Source organism: Papaver somniferum, chromosome 2, assembly GCF_003573695.1.
Source record: "Papaver somniferum cultivar HN1 chromosome 2, ASM357369v1, whole genome shotgun sequence".
Lineage (NCBI taxonomy): Eukaryota > Viridiplantae > Streptophyta > Magnoliopsida > Ranunculales > Papaveraceae > Papaver > Papaver somniferum.
This window is the reverse complement of record NC_039359.1, coordinates 15,393,720-15,411,752: the sequence shown is the minus strand read 5'-3', so window position 1 is coordinate 15,411,752 and position 18,033 is coordinate 15,393,720. Positions and strand designations below refer to the sequence as shown.

At 35.1% G+C, this 18,033-nt stretch overlaps 1 protein-coding gene and 3 long non-coding RNA genes across 4 annotated transcripts; all 4 read left to right on the top strand.

The window, feature by feature from the left end:
- The first annotated feature begins 8,412 nt into the window (after nt 1-8,412).
- LOC113352989 lies at nt 8,413-10,199 on the top strand. Its single transcript, XR_003361018.1, has 2 exons — nt 8,413-8,749; nt 9,805-10,199. It is a non-coding gene; the product is annotated as an uncharacterized LOC113352989 (long non-coding RNA).
- A 260-nt stretch (nt 10,200-10,459) lies between these two features.
- On the top strand, nt 10,460-11,720 carry LOC113352988. The gene is made up of 3 exons (XR_003361017.1): nt 10,460-10,638; nt 10,850-10,942; nt 11,554-11,720. It is a non-coding gene; the product is annotated as an uncharacterized LOC113352988 (long non-coding RNA).
- Nucleotides 11,721-13,845: 2,125 nt separating this feature from the next.
- LOC113352987 lies at nt 13,846-14,880 on the top strand. The gene is made up of 3 exons (XR_003361016.1): nt 13,846-13,973; nt 14,240-14,462; nt 14,667-14,880. It is a non-coding gene; the product is annotated as an uncharacterized LOC113352987 (long non-coding RNA).
- A 788-nt stretch (nt 14,881-15,668) lies between these two features.
- LOC113346988 (S-adenosylmethionine synthase 5-like) lies at nt 15,669-17,909 on the top strand. The gene is made up of 2 exons (XM_026590559.1): nt 15,669-15,821; nt 16,484-17,909. Exon 2 carries the CDS (start codon nt 16,494-16,496, stop codon nt 17,667-17,669), a length of 1,176 nt encoding a protein of 391 aa, XP_026446344.1. The 5' UTR covers nt 15,669-15,821; nt 16,484-16,493; the 3' UTR covers nt 17,670-17,909.
- Nucleotides 17,910-18,033: the final 124 nt, after the last annotated feature.

Below are 18,033 nucleotides of genomic sequence, written 5' to 3'. Positions count from 1 at the left end.
AAGCAATTAGCTTTTGTGAAGTTATCTAAAACCTGAAATATAACAACAAGCAATCAGTATTTATACGATTAAAATGAACAGTAGATAAAACAATGTATATTTCAGTTTCACAAGCATCTGACTAGTGTAGCTAGCGGTTACACATGCATCTTAATTTTGTAACTGGGAGTTACACATGCATATAACATGTGTAACTAGGAGATACACATTCATCTGGCTAGTGTTTGTGTGATGTGCAGTTAAACAGATGTATGAGTTAAGTGAAACCATTCCAGACCTATATCCATATACTACCTTTCAAGAAAAAGAAGTATCTAGTCGTAAGTAATCAAGAAGGCTTACTTGATAACGGTGTTCACTTTATCTGACTGGATGTTGTACATCTTCTTGAAAGCATCCTTGTTTTCTTCTTGTTGTTGTCTTCAATCTTCTTCATTGCGGACTCGGTGGTGAGTGGGTATTTCAGGATCTGGTAATGGTCAAGCTTGTTCCTTGGTAGTGCACTAATACATGGGTACTTGGGATTCCTTGCCTTCTGCAATGTCTTTGGCCTGTGAAATGTGACTGATGTGCAGATGTTCTTAGCCTTCTTCTTAATGGTTGATGCTCCAGCTTTGACAGCCTTGGAATCTTTGTTAGCCAGCACCTTGGGTCAGCCTTCTTAGTAACTACATGACAAGCAAATGATATCAGTACCATAGCAGCTAGAAAACTTCTCATACAAATGAACAAAACAGGACATCCAAAAATCAAAAACCAATGGACATAGAATAGTCAAATCTATCTCATAACTGAATAAACTAGAGCAAGTATACAAAACTTAATAGTTCGCCCTTACAAAGTTACAGACTCTACAAAAAGAAGGTAAAATTAAAAATGTTACAGTTAGATAGAAGTTTCATATTAGGTTACATATGCATATCCCATCAAATTAACATGTGTAACTATAAGTTACACATCTAATTTGCATGTGTAACTAGTAGATACACATTCATTTAGCTTGTGTACCTAGAAGTTACACATTTGATTAGATGTGTAACTACTAGTTACACATATATAGTCTGCCAATGCTAGTTAATGTGTAAACTGTCATGCTGGCTTGTCTAATGTGCAGTTAAACAGATGTAATGTGCAGACCTATATCTATATACTACCTTTTCATATACATTCATTCAACGGAAAGCATCGACCCCTTTGATATACATTACAGAATCCATATACTACCTTTATAAGGATGCATAAGTCAACAGTAAAAACCAATCATTGACAGGGATGCTACCATAGTAACTTTATCAGAAAAAGTTAACCTTGATCACAAAAAAAACATAAACATTTAAAAAAGAAGAGAACCTTGTGAAATCATCTAATTACATGTCACCACTAGCACCAGTAGTAGAAACTTAAAATAGTTCACCCTTTATCTTCTCATCATCTCCTTCAATTCATCAATTCTGAAAAACACCACCACTGACTTCAAAATCCTCTTTCAAACCTGCTCCAATACCACCACCTCTACCACCACATCCTCCTCATACTCCTCCAGAACCTGCATCTCCACCATCAACACCACCATAGATTCGTTAACCAAACTCAACATGTGTAGTCAAGATAAGCAACATAAAAACACCAACAAGAGTCCACAACTAGCTCCATTAGAATTATGAAAGATCAGCGTTTTTATTAAATGGAGAATTTAACTAGTATTATCAATAAATCGGCAGAAACAAACAACAAACCTAAACATACCTAGATTCAAAACCTGTTGATTCAATAAAAATAATGTTCTTCTCCGATCTGAATTAAGTCAACGAAACAAAAATCAGAACCTTATCAAACTAAGAAAGTAGAACTACTAAATCAGGAAAACCTATTGAATCAAATAGAAAACCTTACCTGAAGTAGCTTCGAAACAACAAATTGGAGTCAATTTTATTTTCGAATCACATAACTAGGAATTTTAATTGAATTAAACATGATTAGAAGGGAGAAACTTATCTTTCTCAGCTTTTTGTTGTTGAATCTTCAGATCTAATAGTTGATGACGAATTTTATTGTCTCTGCATCTCGATTTCGACTTATTCACAAACAAATGATGATCTGGAAACATCATCAGTAGATACAGATACAGAAGTAGAGATCAATGTCATTTTTTCCTCTTCGTCGTACATCGGCAGCCATAGATGACATAGATCGAAAACCACTAAATTCTTTTAGCAGAAGATAGAGTAGAACAAAAATCTCTATACATAATTGATTCTTTCTAAATCACAGATCGATTTGCTTGCAAATTGTTGATGTGAAATCAAATCAGAAGATTAGATCTTGTACAACCGAATAGATAAAATCCTAGAAAATGAATCTATGAGAGCAGCTCTGGTTTAGACGGAGAGAGAAAATGAAATAGAAAATGAAAATATCTTCTGATATTCCTCTTGTATAAATACTAAAGGGTAGTCTTGGTATTATTAAAATTCGTAATAATTAATTATGGGCCAGATCTGAAGAAAAATTGATTTTTTGGGCCTAGTAATATCATTTTCTTAAAATATGGAGTTGACAGTGGATGATCCATATAGTGGGGCTTTTATATGTTTGAACCCATATAGTAGGGGGTTCTAGTATTTTTCACAATGCTTTTACTGTTTGGTCCATAATTATTTTAAAATATTAAATGGACAAAAGTACCCTTCCGTGTTAGTTTCTATTTATTTTTTTTGTAACAGTTCATTCGTCAAAATGAACTCCTGTTAATTTCTACTTATTTTCTCAGAAATCACCTATATAAACTAGAGTTCATTCCAGAAATGACCTCCATATAAAAACCTAAAAAATACAGAGTTCATTCCATAAAATGAACTCCGTATAAAAACCTACAAAAAAACAGAGTTCATTCCAGAAATGAACTCCATATAAAAACCTAAAAAAACAGAGTTCATTCCAGAAATGAACTCCATATAAAAACCTAAAAAAACATAGTTCATTCCAGAAATGAACTCCATATAAAACCTAAAAAAACCAGAGTTCATTCCAAAAATGAACTCCATATAAAAACCTAAAAAAACAGCTCCATATAAAAACCTAAAAAAAACAGAATTCATTCCAGAAATGAACTCCATATAAAAACCTAAAAAACAGAGTTCATTCCAGAAATGAAATCCATATAAAAACCTAACTTCATCTTCGTCTTTATCGTTCTTCAACACCAGCAGAAAAACATCAAATTTAAGATCTTCAACACAAGCAGCAAACATCAAAAAATCAAAATTCGGCACCAATAAAACAGACGAAAAAACATATACAACCGTTATCTTCATCTTCTTCATCATCAACAACACTCATCTTCATCGTTTACATCATCAGTAGAGAAGAAAAAAAATCCTAAAACTCATTTTCTTCAACAACAGCAGCAACAACAAAATAAACATGATTTTCACCTTCGAATCACCATTGTTACAGCAGCAAGAAGAAAAAGAAAGTGGAGACGCCATTGTTAGCTTCTAGCAGGAAGAAAAAACAAGAAAAGGAAAGAGAAATTCTAAATCTGAAAATATAGGAGAGAGAAAGTAAATCTGAGAATGATTTATTCTCTCTTATCAAAAACTTCGGATTAAGAAATACATGGTTATGTAATCTAAACTCTCATTCCAATCATTGAGACATTCTCAGAGGACGTTATATAACCGTTATTCACAGAACGTTTCACGTCAGACTATATATACGGTCCTTATCCAAAAAGGTATTTCTGCCACTACAAGATGACATTTACATCATCCATGACATCACCCTAGGACAAAAATATAATTTTTTAGGACCAAATTATAATTTATATTACGAAATAGGATCAAACAGACAATTGACTAGGTCAATTGGACTAGACTCTCTCTAATATATTATTTGTAGGACTAATTGTTATTTCCTAAAATGGAGATCATTTAAGTCGAAGATGCTCGTAGAAGAATTTGTACTTCTAACAAATGATTTCACCAATAATACCTTAATGTCAGGATTTCACCAATAATGATGCAGCTCTCATACGTGTTGGTAGCCCCAACCTTTATGGAATCTTATTCTCCCTGGGTCACACCTCATTAAGGAATCCTTATTCTGTAAGCCACAGAGCTCTAGTGTCATTTGACTGATAAGACATTTAACAAATGGATAAAAAATGATGTATTATGCGATAATGATCCCATCGTGTACCCCTTACCAACATTAAGAGGCAGCTGGAGTCACCTCCTTATTAGTCCGCTTATATACATATTATTAACTCGCGAATGAAAACTCATTCTCGATTCTACCAGAATTTTTATGAAAGCGTTTGTCAATTGTCCAAATATTTTTAAACATCGTGGTTTTTTAATGGACGAGTAAAAATTAATATGGGTGAAATGGACACAAAAAAATAATAGAAATGAATCTGGATTCATTCTGGCTTAAACTTAAAAAATAGCGAGGGTGAACTGGATTCATTCTGATGTAAATTAAAAATAAGAAAAAATATTTGAAAATAGGTAGGATAACATTGTTTACATCCTGACTATTTTTACATTGTCGTCCATTTAAACAATATCAAATTTTATGTCTTTCTCACCCAGAAATTATCGTTATTGGGTTAAGTGACCAGTTTTGTGAAATTAAAATCATCTCATTATCAACAATTTGAACTGCGCGAGAACACTTTTGATCCAGCTCCTTTTAGTTGGATCAATAATCGAACCTATCTAACCGATTGGTCTAGGATTGATGACATCTGAAGTGTAATGTCACATGGCCACCATGCAGAACGTAACCTGAACCAATCAATAGGCGCTGTGTCACTGAAGTTCAGCCTAGCTAGCTAACTTTGTGAGGCACTGAGGCCAGAGTTGGCTCAAGTCTAGTTTGGTTGGTGTGAGAGTTGAGTCTTTTTGACTTATAGTTTGATAAATATTAGGTAAACAAAGAGTTGAAGAAACATGTCTCAATTCCTAATTACGTGCTTGTTATGGTTACTACTAGTAATGTTAATCAGAAGTTTAACTAAGCTAAGCATGAAACATTTTAAGGGAAGATATTCCAACCAAACACATCACCAACCTCACCAACTCCATATCTTGACTTGACTCCACTTGTTACAGTAGAGAAATTTCTCATTTTATTCACTAATCATTTAATTTTAATTTACAACATTATATATGTCGCGTATCTGCCGTTATCGTGGATCGTTAAGATACTTCCAAATAGAATAATTAACGACTACATAAATTTCGATTGTGGAGTAATCAAAGATTGAAAAGAAACTAAAAGAAATACAACTTTGGAGGTGGTTATGACCAGAAAAGGTTCTCATATGCCGCCACTATGTGATGAATATTTAGTTTGCTTTCCTGTTTTAGTGCTTCATTACCTCATGATGAAGACAAATTGAATAAAAGATCTCTATTGGTGTATTAAATAATTAGGAGTCCAAATTTGTGCACCCACAAAACCAGGATGCATATTCTGGCCTGTTTTATTGGCCGACAAAATTTCTAGAACCACTTCTCACTATTCTTGTTTCTGTTTTTTTTTTATTCTTTTTTACAAGAATTATGAACATATCATATACCTTTATCTCCAAAAACTATTGAAATTGAATCATATAGGGAAATAACGGAATGGATTGCCGTCTAAGAGCTTCTCCAATGGTATGTATGTGGAGATAAATGTCAAAATCCACCTACGATGCACATTCATTTTCTCTAAAATCATTCTCCAACCCGGATGTCATAAATCAATGTATGCATGACTTTAGGTAGAAAATATCAAGCGGAATGTCTAGTTTCTCACATTCCCCTTGACATTGTCTACCATCCTAGTCAGCTTTTTTTAATTAAAAATGTATATTATTTACTAAAATTAATTCTAATACAATAAATAATCATGATCTAATAAAATCTTAAAATTACTAAACATAAAATTTATATTTAATATGAAAATTATCACAAACAACATTATTAGGGATGAATAATTTTTTTCACCTAAACTTAAGGAAATTTGGAATAAAGATGTCTTGTTTGTATTGCCACATAGGAAATACATACAATAACCATTGGAGAAACTCTAACACGAGATTAGTTCAAGGGATATATGGATCTTCGTCACCATTAAGAACTTGAAAACCACCGGTAGAGATGGAATCAATTTCTTTTGATTTGGATTTAATCAAAAACTCAAAATTTGATTTTAACGCTACAACACCAATTAAGTGTTGATTTCAACAAAAATCATACTCCATCTATTCTTTTTTAATAAGCCAGTTTTGTTTTTAGCAAAATTTAAGGAAATTAAGAGAACTAATCATTGAAAGTGGTCCTCATGACACTTGTCAATAAAATAAATGAAGTGAAATGGTCTCCATGACACTTGTTAGCAAAAGAAGTAAAGTGAAATGGTCCACATGACACTTGTCATCAAAAGAAGTTAAGAGAAAAGTGGTCCCAAAAAATTAAAATAACATTTGACTTTCCCAATTAGGAAACTGGCCTATTTTTTTGAAACTTTTATTTATAAAAACTGGCCTATTAAAAAAGAATGGACGGAGTATGATGGGTTTGTTTCGACATCTTGTTAATCACATAGAAATTTTACATGGATCAGTGGAGGTGAAGACGAAATATGACAAAGGAAGAAGGAAGGGCATTATTGCTCGTTTTTTACTATGTTTTTAACATAATTTTGGAAGGTTTAAAATCAACTATATCCGACTGAGTGGGGATTGTGATTACACATGTTCCATTTGACTTTACATGTTTAAAGTTTGATCAGAAGAAATCTTGGCTTCCCATCTAGGAAAACTATTGATCAGAGATTATTTTTCTAAGGCATAGTTTGATCCGAAATGGAAGAGAAAGCCATAAGAAAGAGGCATTGACAGAGATTTTTAAAGTCTTTTTTTTTAGTTTTAGACGTAATTTAAGGAGACAACTAAAAAGGAAAGTGTTTGGTCCCGACAAGGTGCACAATGATTTTGGTGCGAGAGAAAAAAGATGGTGGACCCCACCTTTTATCCCATTCCCTGCAAATCTCCTACAAAACTGTTCTACCAGTTCTTGGATTTTTTCACGGTACATATCGCGGGACACACCTTCGGTGCGTATCAATGCTCAAAAGGAAAATAAATTAAATAAAGTTGAGTGGTTTTGAGATAAAGGAGAGTGGTTTTGAGATTTTTTTAAACAAATAAGAGAAGCCGTAACGTGCACCCCAGTTTTGTGGGGATGCACAAATTTGGACTCAATAATTAGCACAACTAATAATGCATTTCATTTTAATTTGGGTATGTTTTTAAATAAAATAAATTCGAGCACCATTGGTTAAGGTGTGCGTATAGCTTCGTAGTACATGAAAAAAAAAATAGAGACAGTTAAGTTTCTTAAACAACCATTACAATGCAATTTGTGTAATTTGATCAATCCTGCCTGCACTAAAGATCTAAAAAATAATCCTATGAAGAAAATATATATCTTACACCAACCTGAGTATGAATACGAAATTGTTCCATGGTAGTGTCTATTCCATTGTACGTAAATATAGAGTATTAACTACTTAATTTGAAAAGTTTAATAATATATTTATCATATAGCAAGGAAAATAGATCACATTATGTTTTGTTTTCATTTTCTTGTTGGGTCTTACTTGCATCCCATGACAAGGATGCGTACCAACTTCATATTTTTTCAACTGTTTTACCAACTTCGCATATAATCATTGTCAAGTCAAATTCTAACTAGTTCGCCAGAAAGATCAAAAAACCATCACTTACAACTCCGGTATGTCCGATGAAGTCGAGACTGATTTTGTCTCAATGGGAAACTATTGTTGCTTTGTAATTTCCAGATTCTGCCAAAGATGGGGTGAGCTGTTTGTAGCTCCAACTTCTATACATTTATAATTACCTTTTCTTTCCAATAAATATATCCTTCTCTTTTTGAAGGAAAAACAAATATGGTGAGTCTGATTTTGAGCTCACTTGTTAACGAGTGTTTTCTCAATCTCTATCTTTTAATTTAATTTTAACAATTAGTCCTATTTTTGGAAATGAAATACTTGCATTTTTTCATTTTTAACATGAAAATAGGTAAAATTGAAAAAGTTAAAGTATTTTTTTTCTTCCGAAAACCGTGGTAATATATAAACAAAGACGGGATTTTTAGGCTCCAGCTGCCCAGCAAAGTTAGTAGTGAGTCTACTGTTAGTGTGTGCACAAGAGTGTTTATGTCCCTTATAAAAGAGAAATTGGGTCATATGAACGGAAACCAGCAAAGCTGGCCGAGATGGACGTGTAAAATGTTGGGCTGGTTGAAATGGAAAAGAGCCACATATTTTTATAACAGACAATTATACCCCGAATAACGCATCCAAATGACGAATAGGTATTTTTCTTCCAATTTCACTCGAACCAGAGATAAAAATCTTTGCTTTTTCCGCCATGCGAAGTGTATCTTCTTCCACCATCTCCATTTTCACCACCACCACAAACACATGTACCACCATCGTACCATCTTCCTCTAATGTCTTTCTCTACCACCAAAAACACAAACACCAACATCATCCACACCAACTCCACCATTTCAATCACAAAAAAAAAACCACCGCCCCCTCCAAATCGGTATTATCATCTTTCTCGACTATAATCATCGGCAGCGGCAGCATAATAAAGAGTAATTGTTTTTCAAATGCCCTAAATTAATTTTAAAAAATTCAAATTTATCAAACAAAGAGAATTGAGGTATGAAGAATATGCTCAAATTCGTAAATTATCTAATCCTAGTTGTCTTTTTTATTACATTTGATTTCAAATAGGTTTCATCTTACTTAAAAACTTGATTTGTTTAGATTTGTTTGATCCTGGTTTCTTCCATGGTTCATAATCATAATTTCTGCTTTTGATTAAACCCTAATTATTTTTTTGATGCACATGACGATTTTGTTTTCATATAGCTGGATGCAACTGATTGATTTGTTTGTGAGATGTAGTTGAGTGATTTTGTCACTGAATTTTTATGATTTTAATGTTGAATTTCTTGTGATTGATGTGGACGAAACCATTTTCATCCTGTCTTAAATTGGGTTGAAGTTGGGTTCACCCATGTTTTAACTAAGATGAAACCAGTTTCATCCTGTTTTACATTGGGTTGCATTTGGTTTGGCCCACGTTCAAATCAAAATGAAATCAGTTTCATCCTGTACAAATTGGGTTGAATTTCGTTTCACCCTTGCCTAGATTAAGATGAAACAAGTTTCATCCTGTTTTAATTTGGGTTGAATTTTGTTTTACCCTTGTCTAAACCAAGATGAAACCAGTTTCATCCGGTTTGACATTCGATTGAGTTTGGTTTCACCCATGTGTAAACTAAGATGAAACTAGTTTCATCCTCTTTTACTCTGGGTGGCATTTGGTTTCGCCCATGTTTAAACAAAGATGAAATCAGTTTCATCCTATTTACATTCACTTGAATTTGGTTTCTCTCATGTTTAAACCAATAATGAAGCCAGTTTCATCTTTTTTCACTTTGGTTGAATTCTTCCGGTTTCATCCTATTTTTACACTGGGTTGAATTTGGTTTCACCTATATTTAAATTAAGATGAGATCAATTTCATCATTTTTTACTTTCTGATGTTAATAACAAATTTAGCTTACAAAATGACAACCTCTGAATATGTGTGCAGTTAAGCGTGCATTAGTTTGTTGTAAGTACTATATAAATGAACGACTGCAATTCATTTCTCTATTAAATCCTCAAGGAAATGTTGGTAATGTCAATAATTTGAATGAAATGCAGGAAACAAATAGCAGTTACTTGTGGTATGGAGTGTCGAAACGGATGGTGGTGTTGTAGAGTTATGAAAGGCAAGCTTACGTGGCTTGAGTTCGAGTGGAAGTTGGTGTTGTTGCTAGATGTGAAATTAATGGTGATCGTGGAAGCATGTGGGCTAGTGATGGCATCATTTGTACTCGATATATAATGAACCGAAGTGCTGCTAACTAAGGGTAGAAGCCCTGAGTAGCTGCTGAAATGGGAGCTCATAATTATACTATACTCAGTATCAATAGATACATTTTTACTTTTTTAATAAATTTATTTTGTTTCGTTGTACAGACCACTTAATCGTCTTACATATTCTTTGGCTCTGTATGATGTCATAGCACAAATAATTATAGACACATGTTTCAATTGTTTGTAGTGTTACGGTCTTATACTTAGGGCTGAACAGAAACCGAACCGATAACCGTAACCGCACCGATAACCGCATAACCGAACCGTAACCGCACCGAACCGATAATCCAACGGTCGGTGACGGTTTTTATTTTAATAACCGTTAGATCTACGGTTCGGTGTACGGTTTTATCCATAACCGCAAGATAACCGCACCGAAAAACCGATTAATAGGGACCGTCGATTAGTTTTTATCTTGATTAATCCTAGCCATCTAGATTAAAGCCTACACCATATATATTTCGGAACCCTAATTTTTTCAGAAGTTTTCATCTCGTTCTCTTCTTCTCGGCTCTCGCTGGTCTGAAACCCCAGTCGCCTCCACCACCAGTAGAACCACCACTTTGATCTTTTAAACCACCTCCATCAAGAGCACCACCACCTCCTTGGCTCTATCTAGTAAGTAAATAGATCCACTGTTCTATTTCTCATTCTCGTTTCGATTGATTTGTTTGTTTTTCAATTTCTAGGGTTTTTTTTTTAATTATTCTTCTGTTAGGACTTAGAGTTTCTTTCTTCGAAATGGTTTGCTTGTTGTTTTGTGTTTATCAATCAATTTCTTTTGTCAAATCTTATTTTTCTGATTACAGTCATGGGTTTTTTATTTTAGGTTTTGGTTGAGTTGAGGGGAGGAACTCAAGAAGGAGTCTGAAAGCTATTATCATTCAGTTTGAGTTAAGGGAAGGAAGGAGTCTGATTACAGGTAACTACTAACTAGTTATCTACTCATGATGAAGGAGCTGTTGGTTAGGTTTTATTTATAGTTTTTGTTAGTAGTCTTGTCCAGTAGGAGAAGAAGTTGAATCTAGCTAGGGTTGTATTTAAGATTTTGCATTGGAGTCCAAGAGGAGAGATCAAAGTTGGGTTCATGATTACTGGTTTGATTTTTGTCTCTGTATTCATTTAGTTGCAGAGGGTCGCTTTTGTTTTGTTGATCTTTCTTTTACTAGCTCCATTGTTATTAGTACTAGTAGTTCTGTCTTTGATTGAAACTATCTTGCATTTTCAGTATCTTTTAATTTTATTTCTTATATCTGTTGTGATTGAATGCAAGTAAAAGACTAAAGCAACAGCTGTGCAGTTGGAATTTGAGAAAGACCATGGATCTGTAATTTCATTGGATTTAGGAATATGTTTTTAGGATGAACCCAACCATGATACCAATGGGTGCAGCTTCAATTAGAAATTGATTCAAATTATGGTAATCAAGTTAGTTTCATTATCAAGTTCAGAACTAACTTGATTGTTTTAAGAAATATGAATGCTTGTATTAAGAAGTAAGAACTAACTTGTTTACCTTTGGTTGTTTGGCAGGGTAATGATTGGATCAAGTTCAGTTTCATTATCAAGCTGCAAGATGACAAGTGCATCTCCCTCTCCATCCCCTGCAGCTGGGTCTACTGATGTGACACTGTCAATAACACCTCAAGTTGATGCTACAAATCAAGAAACACAAGCTATAGAGCAGGCTACACAGGACCTTGCACCTGAGGTTGTACCGAAGAAGAAGGGGAAAACTAGATCAAAAGTTTGGAATGACTTTTTAAGGCTCAGTGAAGAACAAGCTCAGTGTAAGCATTGTAAAAAGAAATTGCAAGCACATAGCAGAGGAAATGGCACTTCCAGCATGAAGACACATTTAGGCACATGCCCTCAGAATCCCAACAAGAAGCAGAAGGGTCAGAAGAATTTGATGTTTCCACCTCCAAGACCAGGACAGTCATCACAACTGGTTGCTGTAAGTTATGACAAGGATATGTGTAGAAGAAGATTGGCTAAGTTTGTCATCATAGATGAACTTCCATTTAGAATTGTAGAAGGAGAAGGGTTTAGAAGATACAGTGAACAGTTGGAGCCTAGATTCAAGGTGCCAAGCAGGATGACAATTTACAGAGATCTTTTAATCATCTACAAAGATGAGAAAGAGAAGTTGAAGAAATACTTCAAGGAAAGTAAACAAAGAGTCTCTCTCACAACTGATACATGTACTTCTCCAAACAACTTCAATTATATGTGTGTGACAGTGCACTTCATTGATATCCATTGGAAGCTTCAAAAGAGGATCATTCTGTTTTGCTTGATCAAGGGTCATACTGGAGTGGATATTGGGAAAATGCTTGAGATATGTTTGCTGGATTGGGGGCTAGAAGATCTTTTTGGTGTGACTTTAGACAATGTCAGTGCAAATAGTGTGGCAATTGAGTATCTTCAAACAAGTGTCATCAATTGGACCGGAGCAAAAGTGAGATCTCAGTACATGCAGGTATAATTACTTTTCTTGGCTCTATTCATTATGACACTTGAAACTGATTGAATATGAAAAAAATTCTTTAGGTTGATAGCATATAATCTTGCATAGGCATGAGTTCTTTATAATGTACTTGTTGCTTTGTGCTTGTTGTATATCTTTGTGCTTGCAACTGATTCTTTCATTCTGTTATTGTTTGATGAACTAGCTAGAAAATAATTCTTTGATGAACTGTCTGTGCTTTTATTGTTTCATTCCTGCCAGGTAAGGTGTGCTGCGCATGTTCTTGCACTTGTTGTCAAAGATGCTGTGTTGTTGTATCACAAGTCCATTGGAAGGATCAGATCAGTTATCAAGTTTGTTACCGGCTCTCCCTCTAGGTTGGCCAAATTCAAGGAATGTGCTGCTCTCGAGAAGATTGATTGTAAGAAGATGGTTTTCCTAGATGTGAAGACCAGGTGGAATGCTACGTATCTGATGCTTGATGCTGCCATTTCTTATGAAAAAGTCTTTAAGAGGTTAGAAAGAGAAGATAGGAGCTTTCGAGATAAGTATATTTTCAAAGAATCTGAATGTGAAGCTTTGCCTAATACTGATGCTGATATTGTTGTAATTGATAATGAAGAATATTATCATAGTTCATCTAGTGAATCTGAATGTGAAGTAGATGTGTCTAAAAAGAATAATACTAAGAAAAAGAACAAACCTCATCGTCATCATGCTCCATATGCTGCAGACTGGTCATATGCTAGGTGTCTTGTTAAGTGTTTGAAAATCTTCTTTGATGTTACTGTTAGGTTCTCAGCTTCATTTCAGGTTACTTCACATGAATTTCTTTGGCAGTTGGCATTGATACATGAACAGTTGGTTCGTCTTAGAGCTATAGGAAACCGAGATCCTCATATTTCTAAGATGGCAGAAATGATGTTTAAAAAGTACAACGCATATTGGGGGGATTATGAAGATATGAACTCTGTGATGTATTTTGCTAAGTTGCTTGATCCTCGAGAGAAAGAATCTGGTTTGAAATTTGATCTTGAATGTTTGTATGAGCAAGATGATTTTAGGGTTACGACTGTTTTGAAAGCTGCGAAACAAGATATGGGAAAACTTTATGATGAGTACAACAACATGTATTCAAATGCCAATGCAGAGGAAGGTGACATGATTACTTACTGTTGATCATCATTAGTTCATTACTAATATTGCTTATTTATTTTTTTTATCATCATTACTTACTATTGATTGTTCTCATGTCTTAGGTATTGGCTCAACATCTGCTGCTGGTGTTGATGACATGGTTGTTTGTGTGCAAGAAGAGAACATTGAGGATATGCTTGAGTCGAGGAAGAAAAGGAGAAGAATGAATGTTCACAATACTCATCCAAAGTCAGAGCTTGAAAGGTATTTGCTTGATGACTGTGAAGCATCTACCAAGGAGTTTGATATTCTAGCATGGTGGCAGGCTAATAGTACCAAGTATAAGGTATTTGCTTAATCAACTCTTTTAATAAATTTCTTAAACTAGCATGGTGGCAGGCTAATAGTACCACGATCTTGGTGATGCTTCATTTTCTTAAACTCTTTTAATAAATTTCTCCATTTGTCAGTACACATACTTGGTGATCTCAAATTTATTAATAATCTTGTTTCTTAAGAAACCCATGTTTCTGCTCTTTTCTTTGGAGGTCTCATTTCATGATCAGACCCACTACTGTCAGCTAAAACCATTTGCTGTTGTGGTTGTTTAAGGTACTATCACTAATGGCAAAGGATATTTTAGCAATACCAGTGTCCTCCGTTGCTTAGGAATCTGCATTCAGTATTGGAAAACGCATTCTTACTCCATGGAGAAGCTCGCTATCTGCCAGGACAGTTGAAGCACTTCTCTGTACGCAAAGCTGGTTGCAGAAACCTATCTCTCTTGCTTTCCTATGTGACTACGTACCTGATGACAATTCCAACATTGAAGATGGTAATGGATCCCTTCTCTTTTGACCTGAAATTTGAATGAGTGTATCTTCTTTTATCTGTTAGTTTCTCACCTGCTGTAACAACAACAGCAGCAATCATAATTCATATTCAGCCAAGTGTTTGTATTCTTCTTTGCATTCTTGTTGTTTTTCTTCTTATCTGTTAGTTTCTCTTATCTTATTTCTTCTTGTTTTTCTTGTTGCAGAAATTTTGGGGAAGGATGAAGATTAAGGAGATTGGCTTGAGAGATGGATGGACTGCAGTCTTTTAGCTTTGGTTAACTTGAGAAATGAAGATCAAATGGATGACTGCAGTCTTTTTATGTTATTGGCAACATCGTTTTCTTTTAACTTTCGTTTCATCAGACTTTGGTTATCTTTTAGAATTAAGACTTTGGCTAACTTGTTTGTGAACTTCAACTTTGGTTATCTGTAGACTAAACTTGTTTGTGAACTTCAACTTTGGTTATCTGTAGACTAAAGAGTAAACCTATACAGGTGCAGGGTATAGGTGAAAACCGAACCGAACCGTAACCGAACAGTATCGGTGCGGTTAAAAACCGAACCGAATACTGAACAATTCGGCTACGGTTTCAATTGTGATAACCGCACCGAACACGGTTAGTTGAACGGCTTTACCTATAACCGCACCGAACCGAACCGTGTGCAGCCCTACTTATACTACAAACAATTTGTTCCGTGTTAGATACATTCATGTGAGTTCATTCATGTGAGTTCATATCACATGAGTTCATATCACGTCTGTATTAGCTGATTGCTTACCGTGATAAAGCAAATAGGGTATTTTAGGTAGTTACCTATTAAATCAGTTATATAAAAGTTTGGGTAGAATACCTAGTTTTGGATATTTGAATATCATCCTTTAAATCCTTGAGTATTTAAATAATATCTATTTTGCTTGTCTATTTAATCGAGAAATTATTGTTTTAGGGCTATTTGATGAAGTTTGTGTTTATAAAACAATTTCATGGACTTAAATCGTCTACAAGCCGTTATAGAGCCTTCGCGCTAAGTTAAAGACCGGCTGGGGCTGTTGAATACTGGCTATGACCAGTAAACTTTTAAAAAGAGGTGTTATATAGTACGTAAGCGGTTCACCAGAATCCCAACCGCACACTTAATCCAACTCTTACATTTTTGACGGTGAAGTTAAATTCTATCCGTTAGATGTTGATTCCTTCAGAAAAAGAATCAGAATTTTATTTTAAAATGTTGAGAGTCTATAAATAGTGAATTGAATTCTGAATGAAAACTTGTAAGAGTTCCGCAATAGGAAGAAGGAACTAAAAAGGAATTTGATCTTCACAGCACTTGCTTTGAAGGGTTTTGCTCTTTTTCAGGTATTTTTGAGGGGTTTTCATTTTTATACTCTGTTTCTTCTGAAAATCCTCTTCAATTTCTTTAATTCAGTTTTTTACACTGTTTTATCATGTCACTGAAGGGTTCGACTCTTTTGAAGTTCTGATCCAGTATAATTCAGATAGTTTAGACTTTGGGTTTTTTTTAATTCAGGGTTTTTGAAGTTAAACCCGTTTAAAAATTCAAAAGTTTTTCGAATTTTGCAAGTACTCGACTTATGTTCAATTTGATGATTTATCTTTTATATTAATAATTGCGTAAGAGATTAGTGTTTGAAGGGTGACTATGGATTGGATGCTTATAAATCTGACAGTGAATTGCTTGATCTAGACCAGTATACGAGGTCTTAGGGTTTAATATGTTTAGATCCCTTTGATAAACTTACAACTTTTTATCCTGACAAATTGGAGAATATCGAATCAATACTCATGTTTTATATCCAAATTTTCGAATATCAGCTTTGCGGAAAGATTGTCGATGCCCTGTCGCTTTTGTTGCAGCTCTTCTGTTCGTAAAAAGTTCAAAGAGACTTATTGGCTTACTCGATCAGTTATTTCTTGATGAATTGTTTTGTAGTATTTGAAATTGAACTGGAGATCTTTGGTACTAATATGACATGAATTGTTTGTTCTGATTTTTGTAGTTTGGGAAAGATGGCTTTGGAAACTTTCCTATTTACCTCTGAATCTGTTAACGAGGGACACCCCGACAAGCTGTGCGACCAGATCTCCGATGCGGTTCTTGATGCCTGCCTTGAACAAGACCCTGACAGTAAGGTAGCTTGCGAAACTTGCACCAAAACAAACATGGTCATGGTTTTTGGAGAAATTACAACAAAGGCTGATATCAACTATGAGAAGATTGTTCGGGATACTTGTCGTACTATTGGATTTGTATCTGACGACGTCGGTCTTGATGCTGATAAATGTAAGGTTCTGGTTAACATTGAACAACAGAGTCCTGATATTGCTCAGGGTGTCCATGGTCACTTAACCAAGCGTCCTGAGGATATTGGTGCTGGTGATCAAGGTCACATGTTCGGGTATGCCACTGATGAGACCCCAGAGTTGATGCCTCTTAGTCACGTTCTTGCAACTAAGCTTGGAGCTCGTTTAACCGATGTTCGTAAAAATGGTACTTGTGCCTGGTTGAGACCTGATGGTAAGACCCAAGTCACTGTCGAATACCAAAACGACAAGGGTGCCATGGTTCCCATCCGTGTCCACACCGTTTTAATCTCCACACAACACGATGAAACTGTCACCAATGATGAAATTGCTGCTGATCTTAAGGAGCATGTCATCAAGCCAGTCATTCCCGCAAAGTACCTCGATGATAAAACCATCTTCCACTTGAACCCATCAGGTCGTTTTGTTATTGGTGGTCCACATGGTGATGCTGGTCTTACTGGACGTAAGATCATTATTGACACGTATGGTGGTTGGGGAGCTCACGGTGGTGGTGCATTCTCCGGCAAAGACCCCACCAAGGTGGACAGAAGCGGAGCCTACATTGTAAGACAGGCAGCAAAGAGCATCGTGGCAAGTGATTTAGCTAGACGATGCATTGTCCAAGTTTCATATGCTATTGGTGTTCCAGAGCCTTTGTCAGTATTTGTGGATTCTTATGGAACTGGAAAGATCCCAGACAAGGAAATTCTACAGATTGTGAAGGAGAACTTTGATTTCCGACCAGGAATGATCTCAATCAACCTTGATCTCAAGAGGGGAGGAAACAACAGGTTCTTGAAGACTGCAGCTTACGGTCACTTCGGTAGAGACGACCCTGACTTCACATGGGAGGTTGTGAAGCCACTCAAGAAGGCTTAAGTGAAAGCTTATTTACAGAGGTCCATCTTTATCGATCTCGGTTGTTTGTTTGCCAAAAAATCTGTGTTTTGTTTCTCTAACTGAAAGTTAGATTTGGAATGTTTGTTCTGCTCGTGAAGTGTTTTTCACTGTGTTTCCTTCTTGTGTACTTTCTCTGTGATTTGTCTCCTTTTTAAGAATGTTAATGGAATTTGTTGAACCTATGATTTCAATGAAAGAAGAAATTTCCATTTTCTTAAATGTGATTGTGATATCTTTTCACTTTTTTTGAACCATCATTCGATCATTTTTTTCGCTCATAATTGAACGGCGTCTTTGTGAATTTTTCATAGCATATAGTATCAATTTTAAAAGGTTTGGAGAA

Excerpts from the sequence above, each read along its gene's own strand:
- LOC113346988 (XM_026590559.1), top strand. The coding sequence starts at position 16,494 with ATGGCTTTGGAAACTTTCCTATTTACCTCTGAATCTGTTAACGAGGGA.